Source organism: Convolutriloba macropyga, chromosome 2, assembly GCF_964194025.1.
Source record: "Convolutriloba macropyga chromosome 2, txConMacr16.3, whole genome shotgun sequence".
Taxonomy (NCBI): domain Eukaryota; kingdom Metazoa; phylum Xenacoelomorpha; order Acoela; family Convolutidae; genus Convolutriloba; species Convolutriloba macropyga.
The window spans coordinates 41897504-41923716 of record NC_134469.1 but is presented as its reverse complement, the minus strand read 5'-3'; the positions used below and the strand labels follow the sequence as shown (position 1 = coordinate 41923716).

Here is a 26213-nt window from a genome sequence, read left to right as displayed (position 1 = left end):
CCATTATTTCTTGAGCAATTATTTGCTCTATTTGCTCAAACTAACTTTATTTGGCTTTATTTTTTCTGGTAAAATTTAAAAAAAAACCTTACTTTTTCTCGTTTTTTTTTTGTTCAATTTGGTTTTAAATGTTTCTATTCTTCCTCAACCTTTGATAGCATTTGGGGAGTTTTCTAGTGGAATTCAGTTGTTGTAGCTCTTTTGGATGTCTCTCATTCTGATTGATAATAGTTTTGAGTTGTTTTTGTTAAAGAAAATCGAGTAACTCAGAACAAATTTTGGCCACTTTTTTGTCTTTTTTCTAAGTTTTTTTGCCTATTTCTTCCAATTTAATGTTTTTTTGTTTTTAACGTTTTCCCAATAAGGAGCATTTTTGTAGGTGTTGATTCTATGAATTTGCACTTGAAGGCTTAGCAGGGCAGTTTTCATTTAAACAAATTATACAAAACTCTAATTCGTTAAAGAGTTTCTCTTAGTCTTTTAGTTTGTTGTTCAACGTTTCTCTGCAAGTACTAGGTGGGCGATTGATCAAGCCAAATATATAACTAATTGATTTCTATGAGTTATGGATAGAAAGCTGCATGTTATCTTTTTGTAGAGAATTTTGTTTGGATTTTTAGAGAATATTGTTTTTTGCTTTTGTTCTTTGTCAAGTTTCCACTTCTCCAGTCTTTTATTTGTGAATTGATTACAATATCTGTCGATTGGTAATATGCTGGTGATGCATCTGATTAGTGAGAATAGTCAGATTTCTACTTCGAGTCGTTTCCGGAATTCTTCCGGCTATGTTTTTTTTTTACTTCGTCAAACTTTTTTTCGCTTTACCATTTTGCCGCTTTTTCTACATTTTGCGTGAAATCTTTTTGACTTCTCTAGGCTAGTTTCTCTCTTCTCTCATTCTGCTAAAAGTGAATTTGAACATCAGTTGCTAAGCAAAGCAATTCAAAATGAACAGAGTCGGTATAAAAAATTGAAGTCAGAAATAGAAACGGGATAAACCCATAAAGCCCAATTTTAGATGCCCGCTATTTGAACGTCGTTCCTATAAGTCTTAGTTACCACCTCTAATGCTTATTGGTGTTGATAGTAGCCCCTGTAGCCTCTCTCTAAGACACAGAAGTATGTTCAACTACGAAATGCCATCAAAATAAATCGGACTTAAAAAATATTTTTGTACAAAAATCTTTAATATATTCTATTTGTTCAATCCCAATAATGCTTATTGGAATCAACGGCGGCTATTTTCCGGCAATCTGCTGGGTATGTTTAATGTTTTTCATTTCAATTGAAGTTAGGAAGATAGCGGTCATTTTTGGTTATCTCAATGTAGTTTTTGAAAACAGTGTTCTCATATTGGTGTAAAGTGATATTGTATGAATGCTGAATTATTTTGAAAGGTGAATAGTATATAAAGCAATTGTTTTCTAGGATATACCCTGGCTGATTTGAGCGAGGAGGCTCTTCTTCTGGCTTCGCCATCGAGTATTGTGAATGAAAGCAAAGCCAGTGTGATCACATGCAATACCTTTTCCTTTTGGGACCATAGCAACCAGTGGAGCACTGAGCTACCTCAAGGCGAGAAAACAGTGGCCCTCTGTCTGGGCTCACAATCCTGGCTGGCTGTAGCCACCAGTTTTGGATTACTCCGTATTTTCTCGGTCTCTGGTTTGCAGTTGTCTGTGATAATGTTGCCAGGCCATCTTGTTTCTATATCAGGAGGAACGGATGAGCTGTTGCACGTGTATCAGCCCTCGCAGACGCTGCAAAGAGATCGTTTCTACTCAGCCGCGGTCTACAAAGTTACTGGTTTTGAGGTCAACCTGGCGTTGAATGAGCAATTTCCCATGTGCGATGGTACGTTATTTATTCCTCTCAAACGAAGTTTGAAGCAATTATATTAGGGCTGTGGTCTTTTTATCTGTGGGATTTTTCGTCTGAACCTTTTGACGTTTCCACCTCAAAAATGGTGTAAATGCGTTACGCCCGCAGGACATTAAGGGCTCTTAGAACCCTTCTGTTTACTAGATTTTGCAATTCTCACCAAAACTGTTTTGGTGACAAATTCGTTGGTGTGAAGGGCGGCTGTTAGAGTTCGACCCCCTTCATTTCCCCCTCCCCGCACTGCACGCGCCCTTCACCCCCCCCCCCCAATCCCCACCCCTGCACATCGATCCACCCGTAACCCGAGGAACTCAAAACCACCTTGCTATTAACCGTGAGCTCATCCCCCCCCCCCCCTCCCAGCATCGCTTTCAATCCACGCCCAATCAAGCTAAATCTAGCCTCCCTAAACCGTAGCCATCAACTGACGGAGCCAACCGCTCGCCAGTCGGTTGAGAGCAATTTGCCCGGCGTTGGTTGATTGTTATAGACGACCTCATGTTCGCAGCAGGCTATTATTTTGCTCCTATTTTTTTAAAAAAAAAATCCCACGTTATTGGATTGTATTGGAGCGCTGTATTTCACACTTTTTTCGGTTTCTTCGTCACTGAAAAGTCAAATTAGAGTGGTGATCTTAATCACGCTGGAGTAGTAAAGAGAGCTGAAAGCAAGTAGGTTTGACGCGTGATTTTTAAATTACCTTTAAAGTGGAGTGAGAAATCGGTAGTTGAACAAATTTTTGGTTTGTTGAAAGCAGTTTTATTCCTGTGGGGTTATTTTACTTCTGTTTTCAGTGTTTCTTCTCTTGAGTGCTAATGGGATATTAACTCCGTATTCTTATTAATTGCTCTTGAACGCAGTTCATAGCAATTATTGTAAACGTGTGTGTCTTTATGCAAATCTTTCGCTTGACAATTTTGCGCTTTTCTTCTAGAACATTCTTTGACTTCTCAAGTGACTTTTTCACGCTTTCGTTCATCATTTTTGAGTGATCTCTAGTGCTCCGAAGTTGCTAATATAAGATCGGTTGCGGCGTAGTAGAATTACCTGACTTGTAGCGCAGTGGTTAGTGAGGATAGCCATGGATCGAGAGGTCAGTGGTGCGAATCCCGGTGGGGTCAAAATTTTTTGCACACATAAAGAAATATTGATCTAGGCTAGAGCCCCTGATGAATTAAATTGCCCCGCCTGTCGGTCAAGAGCAGTTCTTCCGACATTTGTCGGTTTATGTTTCCGCCTAATGGCAATTGCTTGGTTTCATCAATAAACTGCTAATGCTTTTCAAGATTTTGACAAAATTTACCTATGTGAATCTAATTAATGTTTCGACTTAATGTCTGGTGGTTTTCATCACTGTGAGACTATCTGTGCTCAAACATTTTCATTGAATTTGTGTTTCGCGAGTATTTGTTTATCTTTTTTGTCTTATCATTTAATCTCATCAAGTACAGGTCTAATAGGTTGCTAATAGGTTTTAAAATCTATTTAATCGTTTTAATCCGTTCAATTGTTTCAGTTCAGAGCTAATGTCTTCTATGACTTTGACACTAAATGTTTTTAGCGAATAATATGCACTTCTTTATTCTTGTGAGTTTTGTTGTTCAATGTGTTGTCTAATCTCTTAATGATATCACTTAGTAGCATTAACGACAGTTCTGATGAGAAATAGGTTACTAATTCAATCTAAATTGTTTGAGCTCATAGCCGTCGTTTTTAATTGCTCTTGAACGAAGTTCATAGCATCTGTTGTAAACGCGTGTGTCTTTTTTATGCAAAATTTTTGCTTGACAATTTTGACTTTTCGAGTGACTTTTACGCCCTTGACTTTTTGCGTTTCGCGTGATCTAAAATTCTCTCTCAATCACAATTTCAAGCAACTGAACTCAATTGGCGGCAATTTAATACTAAAAGTCAAATTAAAAATGCGCCGAAACTGTTGCCATTTCTTACTTTAAATCTTAATTGTGACGTATATGAACCTTTAACGTGGGTTTTTGAATCACACTATTGAACTTCTTAGTCCCATTTAGCCTTCCTCTACCCCTCCCCCCGACTGAAGCAGGCTGCAATTGATTAGAGCTCCCACTAGTCGTTCGAGAGCAATTCCTCCGACGTTTAGTCAGATATGTTAATTTTTTGACAATTTCTTTTTAAAAAATTGATTTCGTTTTGCATGTAATTGTTGTTTCGATTTTGGTATTATCGTTGATTCTTATGGGCCTTATTCTCACAAGGTTTTTTAACTTGTACCTAATTTAGGGACGTGTAGAGTCAATATTTCATTAAGTGTTGTTGTTTTTATTAACTCTTAAAACAATAAATCTTGGTTTTTTTGTTTAATTTTTGCTTATATCGGTTCATGGGCTTCGTTGAATGTCTTAGTTTGATGATGCTCTAAAATGTTTTGTGAGATGAATAATAATTCAATTGATTGGTTTGTAATTCAGGACTTGTCCTGCTGTTTTTTTTGTGCATCGTAGAACAAAAATTTGTTTCGCTTTTCCTCATTTTGCCGCTTTTTCGACGTTTTGCGTGAAATCTCTTTGACTGCTCTGGACTACTAGTTTCATCGCTCGCTCTATCTTCTAAAAGTGCTTTTAAACTGAGCTGGCTTTTAGATGCCCGCTACTCGAAGTCTGTTCTTATAAGTTTTAATTGCCATCTCTAATACTTATTGGTATTTATAATAGACTAATGTATCCTCTCAAGAAACAGTAGTATATCTAACAACGAAATGAGATCAAATTAGTGCGCACTTAAAAAATGTTTTCCTACATCACTGAGTGTTTCCCATTTTTGGTTCTTGCAATCACAATCGGGGTTCTGGGGTTCAATGGTGGTTATTTTCCAGCAATATGCCGGGTATGTATGATAATTGCTCTCAAACGAAATTTGTGGCAATTATATCAGTCCTGTTAGTCTTTTAGCTTGACGGATTTTGCGTGTGGCCAATTTGACTTTTCGTCCTCAAAAAGGGGAAAACAGGTAGCGCCCAGCGGGCATTTAGTTTTCTTGGAGCCTTTCAGCTCACTAGTCTTCAAGTATGCGATCCTTAAACTGTTTTGACTTATGCTTATAGTGTGAAGAGCGGTTCTTAGAGGTTGCCCCCCCTCATCACATCAGCCCCCTAACTCTCCCCCAATCCCCAGCCCTGCACATCGTTCAGGCCGTAAGGGCCCCGTGCAGCCAAAGACCCTCTTCCACCGTTGCCCCCCCCCCCCCCCTGCCACACATGCCTCTGTAGGATACAGTATCATTTGGAGGTCATGGTATCAATTATAGTCATGTAGAAAAGTCAAATCGTTCAAAATGAAATCGGAAATGTAGAAATCATGATTTTTATTTAACCACGTTTTATCTTCATAAGCTTTGTTGATTGTCCTTATTACAGTTGGTTTCTCTATATGCTTCCATTACAGTAAAAAATATATGCCTATTGTTTTAAAGGGAAAGGCGTATTTAAATATTAAGTTAGAATTCCCCAACTCATACACCCCCCATCAACCACCCGGTACACCCCCCCCCCCCCCCCCAATTGCACTCACCTCACGCCCCTTCAATTAAGCTAAAGCTAGCCTCACTAAACCGTGGGTAGCTACTGACGAAGCCAACCGCTCGCCAGTTTGTTTTGTATGCTAAAAGAGTTTTGAGAATTAGTGATATGACCAATGTTAAGAGTGTGCATAAAATGCAAACCAAAACCATGTGGATTGCGGTGTCAGCTAGTCGGGCAGTTAATTTTAAGGGCCTAAAAGCTGAACGAACGAAGATTCGCTTTTAGGTCCTTAAATTCATATCCCGCACTTGTGTTTCCTACTAGCGGTTTCTCCTACACGCTACGAGTTGCATATACAATTGGTAATTGTATTTCTCTAGCGGATGACAGTGTAATTTGGACTGGGTTTTCTCACGAGGGAGATGCAGTTGTGGCCTTTGCCAGTGGTCCCATGTACATGCTGAAGCGAAGCTCCTCTCACAATTCTGGACACTGTTGGCTTCCTGTATTCAATTTCAAGCAGTTCCTCAACTCCAAATCTGATCGCATCTGGACTGTTGGAGTGACTGGAAAGCAGCTGAGGGCAATCTACTGCAAAGCTTCCAAGTTCCCAGCCCAGTTGCCGCGGCCTATAGTTCTCACATATAATCTGGGCCTTCCATTGTGCAACATTGAGTCGGAACAGTCTCAGATGGAGTTGGAACTGCAGAATCAGCGGGTGTTCAAAGCCCTCTCCACTCAAGAGGTCCAATCTGCTTTTCTCAAAATGTTTGCACTGGCTTGCAGAACTGACAGGGATTGCCGTGCAGTTGACATATGCAGTTTGATGCCTAATGAAGAGACAGTCATTCTAGCCATCAAGTACGCAACCAAGTTGAAGAAATTGACTCTTGCGCAGAAGTTATCTGCAATTGCGCACGAAAAAAGCGCATCAAAAGGAGGGGATATAGATAATGGTTATCGGCAGCAGAGTTTTGGTGGATTTGAGGATGAGAATAGTCGAACACTTTTTGGTAGCCAATCAGTTGAAAGTGGTGACACAGTACATGCCTTGGATGGTGGAGCTAACTTGCTGTCAGAAACTGACAATCCAATATTGAGGCGAGCAAACAGTGGCAAAATTTTCAAAAATGTCACCATTCACGATGAAACAACGTAAGTTACTTGGCTATTTGGGTTTTAATTGCTCGCTATTTGGGTTTTAATTGCTCTCAAACAGAGTTTGTAGCAATTATATTAGTCCTGTCGTTTTTATGCAATTTTTCGCTTGACCGATTTTTCGTTTGAACCATTTGACTTTTGGTCCTTAAAAACGGGATAAACAGGTAGCGCCCAGCGGGCATTAAGAGCTCTTAGAGCCTTTCAGCTCACTAGTCTCCAAGTATGCGATTCACAAGAACTGTTTTGGAGACTTATACTTATGGTGGGGGGGGGGGGGTGCTTCTTGGCCCACCTCCCCCCCCCCCCCCCCCCCAAATCCCCACCCCTGCCCATCGTTCAGGTTGTAAGGGCACCGTGCAGCCAAAAAACCGCCCTCCTACAGTTGCCACCCCCCCCACAGTTGCCTCAGCCCCCCCCCGTTCACCCCCTCCCCCGCTGCGCTCAACTCACGTCCCTTCAATCAAGCTAAAGCTAGCCTCACTAAACCGTGGCAAGCTACTGATGAAGCCAACCGCTCGCCGGTCGTTTGAGAACAATTCGCCCGGCGTTATTCGGTTATGTTTAATGTTTTTGGAACAGCTATGGTTTTTACTGTCCTAAATACACAGTCAGCTGCATCAACCGGTATTATTTAGGCGCTGAGCTTCTTAACAATACAAAGAATTTGGCTTGGATTGGACCTCTTTTTATAGCTGCAAAACTGTAAGCTGAGCGGAGCTATATTGCGGTGCTTTTGGTTTTTTCACGACTCGAAGAGGAGTATTGGTTTTCTTAGTTTTTTTAACCGGAAGTACTATTCGTTCAGATGGCGTTTTGAACCAGAAGCGAAAGAGTAAAATTGCCGTGTGAACTTATTTTTCCTGAGCGAGATAGGTTTTTTTTACCATGCGCTTCCATCGGTTTATGACTTTTCGACTTTGAAAAGTGATTTTTGACAGAATGCCGCATGTAGATACCCATTTTGAGCCGCTTTTTCGTCCAATTAGCCAGTTCTTTCTATTATAATTTAGTTTTTTGTCGAAATAATCTTTAATAGAAGTATTGACTTGGGAACCCCTGAAATCCATATCAGTGTTTTTGAGAGCCTAACAATGCGTTTTTATTCTAAATGAGCACCTGTCTCCCTATTTTTCAATTCATTTTTGGCTTTTTAATAGGCGCTGTCAGCCGCTCAAAGGGCTATTATTTAGGAGCTTTCATTTTTGATCTACCTTTGCTCTACCTTTTGATCGCGTTTTTCGTTTAACACGATTTTCACGTTTGACTTCTGACTTACTTCACTCACTTTGCTCTTTTTTGTGAGACTGCCGATCCATGCAGCTGTCGCGGCTGTTTTCTTGCAATCTACCCGCTATGTTTAGTCAATAAAAGTTTTATGAATTGTGCCAGGACTTGTTCTGCTATGTTTTTTTATTCGCGTTACCTCTTCATCACGTTTTCCGTTTTACAATCACGATGTTCTCGCTACTAACCTCATTAATGGTTTCAACTGAATGAATTTTAATTTCTTTCATGCATTGAATTACGCAATATATTGATTTCGGTCACAGTCAAAAGAGCAAAATAAAAAGAGACGGGATAATCCGATAAAGCCCGGTCATTAACTCCCTGAGAATTCGGTTATCAAAGTTCATTAAAGTGTTTGCTATCTAATATCTGCGTCAAGCTTATTAGTTTTCAGTTTATAAGCTGAATTATTAATAGCCGCCCTCATCTTCTCAGCCGGCTATTATAGCGCTCCTATTTTTTTTTTACTTCGTCGAATAAAAAAATGTTTCGCTTTACCTCATTTTGCCGCCTTTTCAACGTTTTGCGTGAAATCTTTTTGACTTCTCTAGGCTAGTTTCTCTCTTCTCTCATTCTGCTAAAAGTGATTTTGAACATCAGTTGCTCAGCAAAGCAATTCAAAATGAACAGAGTCGGTATAAAAAATTGAAGTCAGAAATAGAAACGGGATAAACCCATAAAGCCCAATTTTAGATGCCCGCTATTTGAACGTCGTTCCTATAAGTCTTATTTACCATCTCTAATGCTTATTGTTATTGATGGTAGCCCCTGTAGCCTCTCTCTAAAACAGAAGTATGTTCAACCACGAAATGCCATCAAAATAAATCGGACTTAAAAAAAATGTTTTTGTACAAAAATCTTTTTTTTTCAATATCTTCTGTTATTTCAATCCCAATCATGCTTATTGGAATCAACGGCGGCTATTTTCCGGCAATCTGCCGGGTATGTTTTATAATTTTAGAATCTAACTTAAACTGCACGCTAAATAGAACACTTTTTGACACTGAAAAAAAATCAGTCAATTTGTCGACTCTTTTTTTGTTTAAATCCCGATATGCATCAATTGCATCAACGGTGGCTATTTTGTGGCAATCTTACGGCTATGTTTTAAATTAATATCGTTTTTGGGATCTTATTGCGGATTGTTTTTTAAAACTAAAGCATATGGCAACTTTTTTTGATAACGTGAGTCGCATTGAATTCTTCTCTATGACGTGAGGTATTTTGGTTTTTATTGAATTGTACACGTGATTGCTCAATTTTGGCAGCTTTTTGTCCACTCATTCTCATTTTTTTTGTGGATTTCACTAGAAAGTCTTTTTGTGCAAGTGCCAGGGTTCCTAATTTTTCTTAATAATAATTGAAAGATTTTGTTGCGTTCAGTATTTCAAATTCTGCAACATTTTAATAATGAGTGTAATTTTGAAAAGTTTTTTGACAAGCCTGTTGCAAAATATTTTATTGTTTCCAATCGAAGCTATGTAATTTCTTGCAAAATAAGGAAATTTAATTGTTTTTCCACTTCATTTTTATTTCAATGATTTTAAGCTTTCAAAAATAAGAACTAGTCTTTCTATTTTTTCATGTGTTTTTGTTTTTTTTATTTTTCTGCGCGTTCTTGCCTGTTTCAGTCTTTCATTTCCTTTTGTTTTAATCAGCTCTGCTTGAGACCTAGAGTTCTAATCAGCTCTGCCTTTATCAGTTGTTTACAAAACTAATGATATGTCTTTTTCTTAGACTTTTATTTTGTCTGCAATTGATTTTATTTGACATAGTGCGGCACTAAGAATTTGCTTGAAATTCCGCTCAAACAATGCTGCTCAAACTTTAATTTCAAGGTTTTTCAACTATTTTGCTGAATTTTATTTTTAATGCGGTTTTTGGTAAAAAAAAATGATAGGAAATTTTACAGTTGTTCCCATTTTTCTCCTTTTGTTTCGGAAAATAGATGTTTGTTAGCTCATTAAGGCTTAGCTGATATTTTGTTGTTGGATAATCAATTGTGATTGCATGAAACAACGGTTTGAGTTTGTATGTGTATTTGTACTACATGAAAAATAAATTGAGTTTTCCTAATTTTTCGTTAACTTTTTCTGAAGAATTTTCTTTTGTTCTTTGACTTCAGACTGTTATTTTTTCTGAATTGATGTGTTCTGCAAGGAGATATTAACTATTTGAAAAGCCAGTTCTTTTGGGGGATACGACTTTGAGTCGTCTCCGGTATTCTACCGGCTATGTTTTTTCTGACGCTCTTTTTCGTTTATCATTTGTTTACACAGCAAAGCTGAAAAGAGCTAATTTTCTGAAAGACCTCTTCCTCTCACTAACGGCATTTGCGCGCGTGACGTCATTTTTTACTCTCTCTCTCTCTCTCGCAAAAGTTTTTAGGTCATTGGCGTGATTTGATTTTGATCATACGTGACTTACCCCACTCAATAAAATGACTTCTACACTTTAAAACTTAAATTTAATTTGAATTAGTTTAAGGTCAACGGAACTCATATGTGTAAGAAAGGCCCTAATGGAAATGTTTCTTTGCAATGAATTTTAACCAGCTTTATCAATTTATCGCTGAATGATTTTACTTAGCTTTCTGAGCGGAGTCGATAATCTTTTCAACATGTCTATCTATTTCTATCTCTACTATACGGCACGCCAGTCTTTTCTTTCGCAGCTTATCCTGCAATCTGCCGGTTATGTTTTGTAATATGTGTTCATCTTTCTTGGTTAATTAGTTGCACGAGCTCTAAACGGAAGTTTACATGCGCTTTTTGAATATTTTTGTTAACCGTTTTTTTCTCCATCTAATTTTTTCACGAATGTTTTTAAAAGGTGATGTATATGCTCTATTACTGAGTATCTGCACTTTTTGACTACCTTAGTTAACGGCTAATGGTGTTATGTCTTAGCGGTTTCAATATGTAATGGCTTGTTTTCTTGCGTTATTTTCCAAAAGTATCTTTGTTCCAACAATTTTTTTAAACTTTTGTAATGTTCTTTTTGATACCTTGTCGGTTAGTGTAATCATCGCGTTTTTTAATTGCTCTCGAACGATGTAATTTGAAGCAATTTTTTGTAATTTAGAGAAATGTGTCTTTATGCAAAATTTTTGTTTGACCGTTTTTGCTCTTCTGTTCTGAAAATTTCTTTCTTTATTGACTTTTTCACTCAAGAGTTTTCCATTTTTGAATGATTTAAGTTGCTCTCTTTCTGATATAAATTTGTTGCTAATTTGGAAATGAATGAGAGCGAAAAAGAATCGCAGCTAAAGATGTTGGACTGGCAGCCGGGAGGTCCGGGGTTCGAACCCCTGTGGGTTCAACGTTTTTGCACGAAACCTTTCTATGCTACACCCCCTCTAAATTAAGTTGCCCCCGCCTGTCGCTCGAGAGCAATTCATCCGACGTTAGTCGATTTATGTTTGCTTTGCTGTATTGAATTTTGTAAAATGGTGTATGCTTTCATGAGGGATTGTTATGACTGATCCTGCTGCTGTTTTTAATGGCCGCTGAATGAAGTGGAACAAAGGCCAATTTTTTGTGGTCTTGTCATGGGGTGTGAGAGTTCCCTAACCTTTCGTGCTTATTTGCAATTTAGGGTCAAAACGCTTAGAGGTAGATCTTAAAACTCAACTACCGGGAGACTAACTTCTTTATGGAAAGATAACTTGAAAATAAGGGAAGACACGTTTTTGCGGAGTAGGTTTGATCATTGATGAAAATCAGAAAACAGTGAATTTTGATGATTGGTACCCAAAAATTTGTACAGCGGACAAACCCTTCCGTGGCTCGCTCTGTCATTTTGGGCTTATCTAGCTACGCTTACTCTGTGCTATAAATCTATGTGAAATGTTACCAAAATTTTGATTATTTAAGGCTGATATTGCGGAAACGAACGAGGCAGATGAGTGTAAAGGTGAATAACTGAAATGAACGGAAAGTGGATAAAATGAGGCTTTTAATACAACATTTTTATATTAACAAGATCTATCAGAGTATATAAAAATTGCTATTATCTTTTGTCTTATTTTCGGATAAACCAGAGAGAAATATAAAACTAATTGAATACTTAAAATTATTATTCTGTTGCTCCATTTGATGCAGTATAGGGTCTCTGAACAAAAATCTGAGTCTTGTGAGTTTTTGTAATTTTTGGCTGACACTGCATGTTAGTCACTGCTGAAAATAATGTAAAAATTTTCTTAGAGCAAGTGATGGATCGCTGTTGTCACCCTCCGCTTCGACAATGGAAGTAACAGACAGCAGCGGTAAGAGACGCAAGAACCCATTTGTACACGAGACATCATCCACCACATCACAATTATCTACCACAGCATCCATTATGGAGCTTAGCCGAAGTCCCTCTGTGGGTTCGTCAGTGTTTGATAACTTGAAGCTCATAAAACCTGAGAAGCTCAAAGTTGGAGGCGATACTGCAGCTAAGTCCCTTTCAAGACGCAAATCTGTCTCCTCGGCTGCTGTCCGTAACAAGGCAGAAATCGGAACATCGAATCAAGAGAACACAACACCCGTAATGACAGCAGCGGGGAGTGAATCCACAGTTGGAGCGAAAAAGATGACACCGTTTCAGATCTATTTTGAGAAGATTAAACCCGGCCTTAGAGACGAGTTTGCAGAAAAAACAGAGGAGGATCTGTTACCAGTGGCAATGAAGCGATGGAAGCAGCTGAGCGCGGACGAGAAAGCGAGCGAGTCGTTGATGGACGGATCATATGGCGGTGCGTCTCTGAAACGGAAGTCAGTTGGTGACATAGAAAGTTCGAATACAGATAGTAACACAGAGGGCGCAGGTGGCTGTCTTGTGACGAAAAAGAAGAAATTTGATAGTGCAATACTTGATCAATTTTCATTCAACTGAAATGCTTTAACTATCTCCTAAATTTGAGCTGAGTGTAATCAGTTTGTGATAATAATTGTTTTTTGTTTGTTTTAAGTGCATTTGAACAATTTGAAATTAACTCCTCTTAGTTTTGGAAATTGCTGTGTGAGACAAAGCATTGAACCAAATATGAAAATGAAATCCTGTCGATATTGAAATGACCTGACCATCAGCACCAGACAAACTATTCAAGTTTCGGCCGTAGTGTTTTTTATGACCTCCAGTTCCAATTTGTTTTTCTATAGCGCGATACTGTAAAAGTTGCACCTGCGCTCGGGGAAGTTGGCGTTAAAATTCTGCGCTCACTAAAGGGGGGTAACTAGTTATTTTAGTTGCTTTCGAACGAAGTTCAGCAAACGGTTGGTCTTTTTTCATGCAAAATTTCCGCTTGACCGTTTTCACTATTTGAGTCACTTTTACGCCCCTGACTTTTTCGATTTGCGTGAATTCCTCTCATTCACACGTGTCAGCAGCTGAACTCAAGTGGCGGCAGTTCGTTAATTAAAAGTCACATGAAAAGTGCCTAAAGATTGATAATATTTTTCCCTTTTGACTTTATTAGTGGTTTATAATAACCTCTAATGACGTGATTTGAAGCCCCCCCTAGTAAATTTAGTTATACTCAACCCAACGCCTTTCCCCATACCGGCTAAACTAGGCTGCAATAAATTCGAGCTTCCAATAGTAATGCCAGGGCAGATACTAGGTGGGCTTAATAGCCCCGTCTATCTGTCCTCTCCGAGAGATATCTTTTGTTATTATGATATGTAATAATGTTGATAATAATGTAATTAAATTGTTGATTTAAATTGATTTATTTTATCATAAAAAAGGAGAAATTTATTTTTTCTTTCTAGTAAAGCAATTCTGCCGAACTTAGTCGGTTATGTTTACGGAGAGATTCAATAATTGCGAACGCTAATCGGCGGCAACTTAATGTCGAAGCTAAACAAAAGAAATCGCATAGAAGCAGTTTTTTGTTTAATGGAAATGTCTTCGATGTGGCTGTTAATGTTTTCATACGTCAAATAGATTCTTCCGATGTACCTACTTTCGCGCTTTTTCATCATTTGTGAAACATTTTTCCTTCTCTGGGTTATTTTCATTTTTCGCGCATTCTGCGCAAAATGTATTTCAAAAGCTGGTACTTATAAAAGTAAAAGAAAATAATCGGAGTCACTGTTGAAAAACGAAGTCAAAAATTGAAATAGTGAAGCTCATTTTGGGGGGCCTGATACTTTGGTTTAAACAGCCTGAATTATCAGGTTAAATGCATACTGATGTTGATACTGGTCTCTATTTTCTCATGAAGAGGCAGGAGTGACGAAAACTGGCAATGTTTTTTATGGCAAAACAATTGTGTTTCATTTTTAATAGCCGCACAGCGATAGCTGGGGTTATTATTGGCCTTCTCTTGGTTTTTTTTCAATTCAAAGAATTTGAATTATATTGAGGCGCTCTTTTTCTTCAAGATCTGTTCACATATTGTAATGATTTTTGAAGTCAAATTGGAGTATTGATTTTGGTCACACCGAAATAGGATGTGGAGCGAAAAAGCGAGTGGTTTTGTGGCGTGAAATTATTTTACTCTTATTTTAAAGTAGTGAGAAAACGGTTTGAACAAAAATTCGCTAGTGGTTTTTTTGTTCACATGCGGCAATTTCACTTCGATTCTTACTGTTTTTTTCGTTTTTTTTTCAAATGGTTTTCCCTATTCATTCATAGTTCATTCCAGGCCTAGTTTTTTTGTTTGAACCAAATTTCTCTTTCTCGCTGGTGGTTTTTTTGGAAATGGTTTTCCCAATTCACTCAATGTGCGTTCAGTTGTTCAGTTTTTGTTGAGTCAATGAAAACTCTGAATTATACGTCAGGACTTGCCCTGCTATGTTTTCTGTTTTGTCAAGGTTTTTCTTACGACCATATGACGTCACAATCACTTGAAATCTGCTTTTTGTTCATTCGCTCATGCAATTGCAACTGAATCGCGTGCATGACGTCACAGTTCACTCTTAGTGGAGCGAGTTTTTTGTTTATTTGCGTGATAAAATTTTCGGTCACACCTGACTTACCTCACTCTCAGAAATGACTTCCTCACTTTGAAATTTCCTTTTATTCACTTTTAAAGAGATAAGGTCAAGTGAATGTGTGTCACCTCTAATTGAGGTTATTTGAGAGCAGCTAATTGAGGCAGCAATAACTTATACAGATTCTTCATAAAAAAACGTAACATTCTCAGCCTTCAATGAAAATACTAATTTTTTGGTCTATCTTTTTTAATGGTTTTTCTGAGACTGCAGATCTACGAAGCTATTGTGGCTATTTTCTGGTAATCTGCCAGCTATGTTTTTTTCCTTGGTTTTCTTACGTCCCAATCGGAGTCATGGTAGTCATTGGCGCTTGTTTTATAACAATCAGCTGGGTAGGTTATTAATGATTTTCCTGCCTCCATGTTGTACCTGCCTCCCTCTATACCTAGCAGCCTGAATTAGGTTCTGGTTCTCCGAATAAGATTGCTTTAGAATTGTCAGTTGGATCATTTTATCCGTAGTGAGAAATTTTTTGCCAATATCAATTTTGCAATCCAAAGACAGCTATTGTGATCAGCGTTTTTTAGTTGCTGAATTCTCAGTTCGTTCAATTTTGTCCTTTTGCGAATTTTTGGGTGCAATGAGTCTTTCTAGAGATTTTGCTTTTGTTCTGATTTGGCTATTATTGGTTTTAATAGCTGCAGTAACGATAGCTGAGTGGAACAATTATTAGAACCGGAATTTTTTCTTTCTTCAAAGCCAGTTTTTTGGTTATAGGTTGCGGTCATTAAATGACTTTCCGGCTTTGAAAAGTGTTTTTTAAATTCCATAATCGCACTTTTAACATTAATTTGACAATAATTTTTTAGCAAAAACAATTAAGGTTCGAATTTTTGTTTTTTAAAAAAGGATCGCTTTGTAATTTTATAGGTAATGAATGCTAAATAATGAAATGTTTCTTTGTTTTATTTTTTAAGTTTCATTTCTAAGTTTCAAAGATTACGAAGTAATGTTTTTGCTTCTTTGTTTTTTAACCATGTGTTCGTATTCTCCATAGTCTAGCAAGCATCATTCTATTTTTCTCCAAAGACCTACAGTTTTTGGCTTTGTTTTTAGTTGTTTTTTTTTAATATTTGGCCTTGGAGGTTTTGATGGAATTACTTATAAAATCTTTGACCTATTTTTTGTTTCTGTGAATATTTGCTTAGGTAAGAAACGATTTGTGCTTTTGATTATAGTTCTGTTTTTTGTTTTTTTTTTCACGAAAAAATTTGTTTTCAATAATTTGAACTCTTTTCATCCGAGAAAACACTTAAAAAAATTAAGCGTTCCTTTGGGACCTATTTGTTTGTTTGTTTTGGGCTTTCTTTTTTCGAGCTTTCAAAAATCTGTCTTGCACTTTCTCATTATTTCTCTTGGGTCGCAGAGATAATTGCAGTGTTCTATGTTTTTCAGACCATTATCTTGAAATATTTAATTACATTTCTTAGACTGATCAGTTTTTTGATCCTATCAGTCTTTGTGCAATCTGAGAGTTTAGGCCGTTTTTCAACGTCATCAGATATATTTCTAGTAATACAAAATTTTTTGTTATGAAGACTTCAGTGCCAGGATTTTCTTCCGCGTTGTCTTAAGATCTAAATGTGTTTTTTTTGTACTATTTCGGATTAATGTAGGAAGTGAGCTTGTGTTAGCTTGTTTCAATGTTGTGAACTTTTTACCAAGCAGATTAATCAAATCTGGTGATGTAAAGAAATGTTTTGAGATAGTGGTTCAGTTACGGTGCTTTTGACTGCATGTTGATTTTAACTGCAGGTACGACGTCGTTTGTGAAGTTCCGACATTTTGGGTCGCTTCCGGATTTCGTCCGAAAAAGTTCGGAAATGTACGTTCGCACATAATGTTCCGACCCCGCGCATCTGCATTTTTAATTTATTAGTCTGCCAAATGAAGAAATGAAAGTAATACCTCATTAGAGGAAAATAAAATTTTTTAAAAATTAAAATAAAATTTAATTTTCAAAACACATTAACAAAAACAAATTGGAAATAGAAACCACCTCACAAAACAAAATAGACCTCTAAGTTCCTAACATTGCCTGCAAATTGCCAGAACAGCTGCCAAATAGACTTGCGTTCCATATCATAAAGATATAAACGTATATAGACCTAAGTTGAAAACTGGAGCTTAAAAAGCTATGTAAAAGCAATCAGCGCTAAATTAAAAAAACTCGTTTAATTTCATTCCGCAGCAACTTTTTTATTAGGGACTTTTTTACACATATCAGTTCCATTGACCTTAATTTAAATCGAGTGAAACTTATGTTTAGACTTCACCCGCGAAAAAACTGCAAGTGAACATAAAAAGTCATTCAGAAAATTTTACTTTTTCAGCTTTCCTGTGAGAACAAATTTAAAACGAAAAAAGAGCGTCCACCGACAAAAGAAAACCAATATTAACGCAAAATAGCTTCGCTCAGCGTACAGCTGTGCAGCTATAGTTATGAAACTTTTCCCCAATGAGCCGTCGTAACAATTAGAACATTAACTACAGAAAGGTGAATGTTTAAAAAAATCCGTTTTGAAAATCACTTTTTAAAGCGATTTAAAACATTAGATGTCAACTGAAGTCGTTAAAAATTTTCATTTATACATCTTGATGCATAATTGAGGAGGGGATTGAAACCTGTTATCATATACCGCTTAAGGTAGCAAATAAGATCTGTCATTATCCATATAACTTTTTACGACTAAAAAAAGAACAACAAAATAGGCATCAATTAATTTATTAAGGAAACGGTATCGCAGCCGTTAAATCAATGATCTATTCACAAAAAACATTATAGGCTCCATGCAATCTTTCGTCGCCAAGGCAACCTCCCCATTAGTTTGTTGTTGCGACAAGGAAACAAAGAACAACTTCAAAAACTCGGATATTATAGATATCTAAAATCGCGTTTTTAAAATGAAACGCGTAGTAGCAGAAGAATAAATAGTTGAAATCAAAACAACTATAAAAAAGTAGATTTTGGTTTGATAGAAAGTGGATTTAGCCTGTCTTTTCAAAGACTAAGCTGCCTTTGCAGGAAGGAAGATAAAAATTGACAGAGCTGGAAAATCCATTGATTTCAAAAATAAATACAATTAAAAACTAAGCTTAAATGAAGGTTTTGTGTTTCTAATTGCGTCTCGTTTGACCATCAATATGTTTTCTTTGTAAAGGCTCTACGTGAAAATGACAAAAACATGAATAATTGACCTTTAATGAAAACTCATAAAACTTCTTCTGAGAACAAATTGTCTTAGCCAAATAAACATCAGTAAAGTAATATAACTAAGAAAAAAATTGTGTTTGCATCAGCAAAATTTTGGTAGAACCGATCAATAAGGAAATTAAACTAGATGAAGTCGAAAATAAAATGGTTCAATTATCCTTTTATTTTTTGAATTGTCTGATCTGTAATTCATTAAAGCATTAACTATAATATGCAAATATTGAATTGGTTTGTCTTTACATCCAAAGGAAGCAATTGAGAACTTCAATGATCTATAACTTTTTGAACGACTATGAAATCAACAACAAACGCTGGAGAAAAATTTAAAAACTGTAGAAATTTTGTAGCAAAACTGGGTCGCAGCTGTTAAAACCATAAGACGTTCACCTAGAACTTTAAAATATTACAGTGTGCATTCTTTAGACAACATCTAATCTAGAGCTGCCATTAGTGTGACCGTTAGACCAGCAAACAAAAAAGAACATCAAGAATGGGTAAACATGCAAAAACAACAACGGTTTTTATTAAACTCATAGTTGCGACGCCGAGAACAATTAATTTGAAAAAACCATTATAGAAATTAAATTTTATTTCACATGGGAAAAAATGATTCGTATTTACTGACATCAAGCAACATTTTGACAGTAGTATGATATTAAAAAATGCTTAGTTTAAAAGTTCACCCATATTTTCTCAAAAAAACAGATACTAGTATTTAGAGCCATTAGATTTGAATTGAAAACAAGATATAGTTTCATTTATACTAAGTACCGAATAAAGAAGCCAGTATTTTTTTGTTTAAGGACCCTAAATCCTTTGTCGCTAAAAAGAACAAAAACTGCATTAAACACAATTCCATTAAAGTTTTATAAAACGCTTTGTCCAAGCAGTAATACCAATGACCTCATGCTCAAAAGCTACTATTTTAGGTTCATTGGTGCTTTTTTTTTAAAAGCGACTTGCTTCAATTGAATCCTGATATGAATTCTTTTCAGTCTGTAATTAACAAGAAAAACAAAACCTGCAAACAATTCGGAAAAATATCCTGCTCCAAAACAATTCGTAATTTTTGATTTATACGAGTCAACGAAGAGAAAAAAACTGGCCCTGATATAGCTGCGCGTTTCACTAAACACCCAACTGTTCCAAATATTTTCGAAATAAAGAGTCAGGCAAACGAAATGTTTCAATATATCAAAAATAATTGATGCTTTTTGGATACATATTAATTTAAATTAAGCAAAAACGGGTAAAGTATTAAATCAAGAAGACCCGTATAGGAAGCTTAAACACAATTAGCCCCATTTTGATATTGAAAAAGATTCTGTTAGCAGTTTTCAGTTATCTACTTCTGGCAGACTTGTGTGCTACAAAATTGTGCTACAGAAGCATTATTGGCAACAATTTTGATGATAAGGTCCAAAATTCGAAAAATTCAGCTGAGATTTAGGCAAAAACCGAGAATCAAACAATTCAATAACCCTCCTTTATCCTTAGAGGTAAAACCAACATTATTATTGTTCAGATTGGTAACAACTTTCGGCTCGGCAAAATTTTAAAAAAATTGGTCTAAATTTACGGTTAAGGTGAATAAAAACAATGGAAACCGTTCTATTATTCACAAAACTTTGAACCTCGATATTTCCCCTTAAAAAATTCAAAAAAACTTTTTAGCTCCATATTCTACGCTGAACTCGCTGTTTAATGACACCACACACAACTTTCTACGGTGAACATAACGATCGGCAAAAATTGACTGAACAAAAAAATCCATTTGAGTATTTTGTACCTCGCTCCCACTAAGATGGGGTCGAAACAAAAAAAAGCGAAAACGAAGTGAAGTGAATCTTCGACCCTGAAAAGCGTTTGAAAATGGAACAAATTACCTTCTTCAGTGAAAACTTCAAACAGTAAAACTTGTTTTAGATATGTTTTAACCAAGGTTCAGTTCGATCAGCACTTCAAATATCTAATTAAGTTAATGCTTCATTATTCCTTCATTTCTTTTTTTTCTGTTTGCCAGAAATAAATTTTCCGCGGAATTTTTTTAAGATAAAGTAATTCAGAACTTGCTATGAAATATTTCCGGATTGTTTTATTTTTTTTTCACTCGGGTCTTTGAAAACTTTGAATTTTCGAAATGAATTAGGCTTAGCATTGTTTGGACCTTTAAGTTGCATTGGTGTCCATTGAGTAGTTTCAACTGTCTAGAGTGCTGAATTTGCTGGGAAGGACGTAATCCGGGGAGAAAAGTCCTCAAATTTATGATGAGAGAAAAGTATCACTATTCATGTTTCTTCTATGTTGGCTGGTACTCCAATTTACAAGGTACTACAATGTGAAATTGATGAAATCCATCTGAATATCACAGTAAAATTTTCTCAATTACGCGAAATCAGTTGTATTGAATAATAACTTTTTAAATTGTAGAGATTCCCTAGAATTCAGCAACTTTGCATTGGAGTGTTTGGTAGGCGTTTTGACCTAATAGAGAAAGTGAGTAAAATTGACCGCGTGAACTTCTTCTGAGTGAGAGAAGTTTTCTTGTTCAACTGCTGCGTACAGTGAATGACTCATTGACTTTGAAAAGAGTTTTGAGAGATTGGCGCTTATAGATGACAATTTTTAGCCGTGATTTCGTCCATTTGGCACAATTTTTTAATTGTAACTTGGTTTGTTGAAGACGTAAAATTGGATTCAAAAAACAACCATCTGAAATCAATACCACAATGTTTCTCTATTTGAATTTTTTTCATTTGCAATTTTATTTAACATAAAACGGTACAGTAAAAAAAATGTTTTGTAGTTAAAGCGACAAAGTTTTTTTAGTTATCAATTGATTATTGTTTTCATATTGTAAAATACTGTTTTGATCGGGAGTATTTACTGAAATTGATAAATTTTATGACAATTTTTGGCCATTTCTTGCAGCATTAATTTTTTCCTTCAGAATAAATTTCTGGGAGCTTAACATGGCTTGATTTTTGCTGCTCGTGTACTTTGATGTTTTGAAATACGTAAAAAAATTTGGCTTATTTTATATACAGGAGTAATGTAATTTTTTAGTTCAGTTGATTTTATTGGCTGTCTTCATTTTTTAACTGAATTTGTTTCTGTTTTTAATAGTAGAGACCAGTTGATTTAATGGGTAAATCTTTCACAAAGACGACTCTTCGAGCTGCTATCGGTAGTCTTCCGGCTATGTTTTTTAATTTCGTCGTCGAGATTTTTGTTACCATCATATGACGTCACAACCACTTCAAATCTGCTTTATGTTCCTTCGTTCCTACAATTTCAACTGAAGTGCGCGCGTGATGTCATTTTCCACTCTCATTGGAGCAAAATATTTTTGTTTATTCGCTTGATTGACCTTTTGGTCACACGTTACTTACCTCACTCTCAGAAATGAATTCCTCACTTTGAAATTGTTTTTTTTTACTTTTAAAGAGATAAGGTCAAGCGATTGTGTGTTACTCCTAATGAAGTTTATTTGAGAGCAGCTAATAGAGGCAGCAATAACTTATACATATTCTTTATCAAAATTTAAAATCTCATCCTTTAAGAAAAAGAGGATTTTTTTTTGGTTTTTCCGTTTTAACGTTTTTTTTAGACTGCAGATCTATGAGGCTATTGCAGCTATTTTCTGGCAATCTACCAGCTATCCTAAAAATCTGTTGGTAAATTTCTTTTTTGTCCATATTATCTTATAATGCCAGTAAGAGTCTTTGTTGACAAGTTTTATCGGTTTCTAAAGAGAAAGATATCAATTTATGTAATGATTTAGGGAATTCTATTGCTTTGAAACTATCAAGGCAATTTTTAGTTTGAGTCGTGTTTCATTTTTGACCAGTCACTTAGCATCCAAGTTGATATGTCTCCAGAGTACTGTATAATTTAATCTAAATAATGGTTCACACATGCAGGGGAGCGTTTTACTGACTTTGACATGACATTTAGTTTCAACAAAACTTTGGAAAATTTGAACCATGCCCGCATTTTTATGTCTAACTACTTTTCCCTTGAATGATATTAATAAAGGAACGTAAGTGCTTTCTAATGATACCTATTTTTGTGTGTTTAGATAATCTGCAAAAGAGCTACGTTTATTGATTAAATTGATGCCATTTATTGTTGTTTATGTCATTAAGACATCAGTGAAATTTCTATTTTCTTAATGTCTTCAAGGTTCTTATTTAACCTTCAAGGTTCTTATTTTACCTCTTTCTTTTTCTCAAGTTTTATTCAAAGTTGGGGCATGTAGTGTTATAGCTTTTGTTGACTAGCAAAAGGTGTTTTTCCTATGAAGTTGTATGAAATCAGTTGTATTTAATAATAACTTTTTAAATTGTAGAGCTTCCCTAGGATTCAGCAACTTTGCACTGGAGTGTTTGGTAGGCGTTTTGACCTAATAGAGAAAGTGAGTAAAATTGACCGCGTGAACTTCTTCTGAGTGAGAGAAGTTTTCTTGTTCATCTGCTGCGTACAGTGAATGACTCACTGACTTTGAAAAGAGTTTTGAGAGATTGGCGCTTATAGATGACAATTTTTAGCCGTGATTTCGTCCATTTGGCACCTTTTTTTATTGTAACTTGGTTCGTTGAAGACGTAAATTTTGATTCAAAAAACAACCATCTGAAATCAATACCACAATGTTTCTCTATTTGAATTTTTTTCATTTGCAATTTTATTTAACATAAAACGGTACAGTAAAAAAAATGTTTTGTAGTTAAAGCGACAAAGTTTTTTTAGTTATCAATTGATTATTGTTTTCATATTGTAAAATACTGTTTTGATCGGGAGTATTTACTGAAATTGATAAATTTTATGACAATTTTTGGCCATTTCTTGCAGCACTAATTTTTTCCTTCAGAATAAATTTCTGGGAGCTTAACATGGCTTGATTTTTGCTGCTCGTGTACTTTGATGTTTTGAAATGCGTACAAAAATTTGGCTTTTTTCATATACAGGAGTAATGTAATTTTTTAGTTCAGTTTTTTTGGCTGTCTTCATTTTTTAACTGAATTTGTTTTTGTTTTTAATAGTAGGGACCAGTTGATTTAATGGGTAAATTTTTCACAAAGACAACTCTTCGAGCTGCTACTGGTAGTCTTCCGGCTATGTTTTTTTATTTCGTCGTCGAGATTTTTGTAACCATCATATGACGCCACAACCACTTCAAATCTGCTTTATGTTCCTTCGTTCCTAAAATATCAACTGAAGTGCTTGCGTGAAGTCATTTTTCACTCTCATTGGAGCTAAATATTTTTGTTTATTCGCTCGATTGACTTTTTGGTCACACGTTACTTACCTCACTCTCAGAAATGACTTCCTCACTTTGAAGTTGTTGAAATTGTTTTTTTTTTACTTTTAAAGAGATAAGGTCAAGCGAATGTATGTTACTCTAAATGAAGTTTATTTGAGAGCAGCTAATAGAGGCAGCAATAACTTATACATATTCTTTATCAAAATTTAAAATCTCATCCTTTAAGAAAGAGGATTTTTTTGGTTTTTCTTTTTTAACGTTTTTTTGAGACTGCAGATCTATGAGGCTATTGCAGCTATTTTCTGGCAATCTGCCAGCTATGTTAAAAAATCGTTAGTAAATTTCTTTTTTGTCCATATTATCTTATAATGCCAGTAAGAGTCTTTGTTGACACTTTTTATCGGTTTCTAAAGAGAAAGTTATCAATTTATGTAATGATTTAGGGACTTCTATTGCTTTGAAACTATCAATGCAATTTTTAGTTTGAGCCGTGTTTCATTTTTGAGCAGTCCTTTAGCATTCGTGTTGATATGTCTCCAGATTATTGTATAATTTAATCTAAATAATGGTTCACACATGCAGGGGAGCGTTTTACTGACTTTGACATGACATTTAGTTTCAACAAATGTTTGGAAATTGTGAACCATGCCCGCATTTTTATGTCTAACTACTTTTCCCTTGGATGATATTAATAAAAGAACGTAAGTGCTTTCTAATGATACCTACTTTTGTGTGTTTAGTTAATTTGCAAAAGAGCTATGTTTATTGATTAAATTGATGCCATTTATTGTTGTTTATGTCATTAAGACATCGGTGAAATTTCCATTTTCTTAATGTCTTCAAGGTTCTTATTTTGCCTCCAAGGTTCTTATTTTACCTCTTTCTTTTTCTCCAGTTTTATTCAAAGTTGGGGCATGTAGTGTTATAGCTTTTGTTGACTATCAAAAGGTGTTTTTCCTATGAAGTTAAGAGACCGGTGTTTTGTTCAATGAATCCATTGATTGTGTTTCAGGATTCCTGCCGCTGAATTTTTTTTGATCTTTTTGACTCTTGTTCACTTTTTCGTTTCATAACAGTCTTGTGTTAAAACATGACAAGATGTACATACCACGAGGCAATTTTCGTCGTTGTCACTTTTGGGAAAATTGGATTAGGATTACAAATTGGGTGATAATAAGCTTCCACAGAAGCTAATTTCTGGAGATGAGATTTTAACCGATTGATTAATTGGTAGAGTAAGATGGCTGATACTGCTTTTGTTTCAACTTGAATAGCTTGAACAGAAGTCAACATTAAAAAAACGCGGTCGGGTTATTTGATCGTTCATTTACAGTCAAAACAAACATTAAATTGGAGAAAAGCACAATTACCGTAAACCATAGCAGCGGTTGGATAGATTTGTTGTTTAAAAGCTTTATTACGCTTTGAATTGAATAGCTGCTAACAAAGCAGGTTTGGTTGTTGTGACATTGAAATTTAGAAGGCCCATTATAACTCCGATATCGTAGAGAAGTCCAAATTGGAGTAACAAAGCCAGAGACAGGGGGAGTTGTTGTTCCTTAAAAATGGTCTTTTGTGAGAGCTGAAATATTTTAATATTGAAAATCGAGAGTCAAGAACAAGAGATTTATGAAGCTGTATTTTTAGATAACAACTTTGCTTGCTCGATTTGAGTTAGCGAGCGATTGGGATTCTTTCATAAGATCTGGAATGAATTGTGTTACTTCCTGAATGGATTTATGTAGCTTAAAATCTGATTGATTGATTCTAAAATTGTTTACCATTTCCATTAAAATGTTTAAGTATAATTTCGAGCAATTGAATGGATTGCGAGCTGAAGACAGAGCAAAATCTGAAACAAAGTGACCAAGCTTTGCAGAGAACCTTACTACCACAAATGAAACTTTCGTGTTAAGATTTCGGGTGGTTTTGTTTCCCCGACTCTTAAACTGTTCTAAATACCAAATTCTACACTGGCTCTCCTGAGCAGGAGAGTTTTCGTCAGGACTAAAAGAGAGAAATGACTTACAAAGGCATCAAATAAGAAGAAAAACTAACGACCAGTTCAAGAAGAAGCAGTTCTGCGGACACGATCCATAATGAAGGAGGAGGAAAAACAGCGGTCTCTGGACGCTGTGGTTGTGGCTCAAAACCATTGGCGGCTAACAACACAGCTAGCAGTCCAGAGAAGTTCCCATTAGAGTTGCTCCGCGACTGGTTTTCATTGAAGGCCCACTTCTCCTAACTCATGGACAAACTTGGTTGAGCAAGCCCGAAGCACCATACCAACCATTCTTGCTAGTTGGGCGATGTAGGAGTTCAATGCCATGCCCCAACACTACCGCGTCCATGCGCAAGACCAACTAGCCCCAATTTTTGCCTTATTTGTTACGTATTTCAGCCCTGGGGTGTCACCCTACATAAACCCCCGAACAGCCAGAGCAGAGTTCAGGAGCTTGGCCCAGGCCAGGTTGAGAAAGATGACATTACAGATTTGTCCAAGAGAGTGAGATCGCTAGAAGAGACTGCTAAGGCCACAATGAACAAAATCAAGAGTGATAACCGAGAGCAGTTAATTGATGAGCTGTTTGATCTTGAGATACTGGAATGGTTTCTTCGAGAGATCCCCAAACTTTCAATGATGCAGTTGATGGGGCCTTTTACATTGATGCGTTCAGTGGGCGATACAGATTGGGGCAACAGATGCGGTTGGGAACCACAAGGCGTCTTCAACAGCCAGACCAACATGAGGAGAGACATCATGTTAAAGCTTTATGTGACCGCTTGGAGACTGAACCGATGAAAAAGGAAATGGAAAACATGAAGAAGCAACGGAAGAATTGAGCGGATATGATCAGAAGGTTGTCAGAGATGATGAACAAGTTTATCATTTTGGTTATCTCCGGACCTCCCGAAAGAAGCTGC

At 36.2% G+C, this 26213-nt stretch overlaps 1 protein-coding gene across 1 annotated transcript in view; it reads left to right on the top strand.

Moving 5' to 3' along the window:
* LOC142358674 (WD repeat and HMG-box DNA-binding protein 1-like) overlaps positions 1–12812 on the top strand; it is a 56416-nt gene extending 43604 nt beyond the window's left edge. The window contains exons 5-7 of the mRNA XM_075410174.1: positions 1429–1854; positions 5758–6532; positions 12031–12812. Of these exons, the coding sequence (XP_075266289.1) occupies positions 1429–1854; positions 5758–6532; positions 12031–12703 (1874 nt within the window). The 3' untranslated portion in view covers positions 12704–12812. The remainder of the gene's footprint in view (positions 1–1428; positions 1855–5757; positions 6533–12030) is intronic.
* The last annotated feature ends 13401 nt before the right edge of the window (positions 12813–26213 follow it).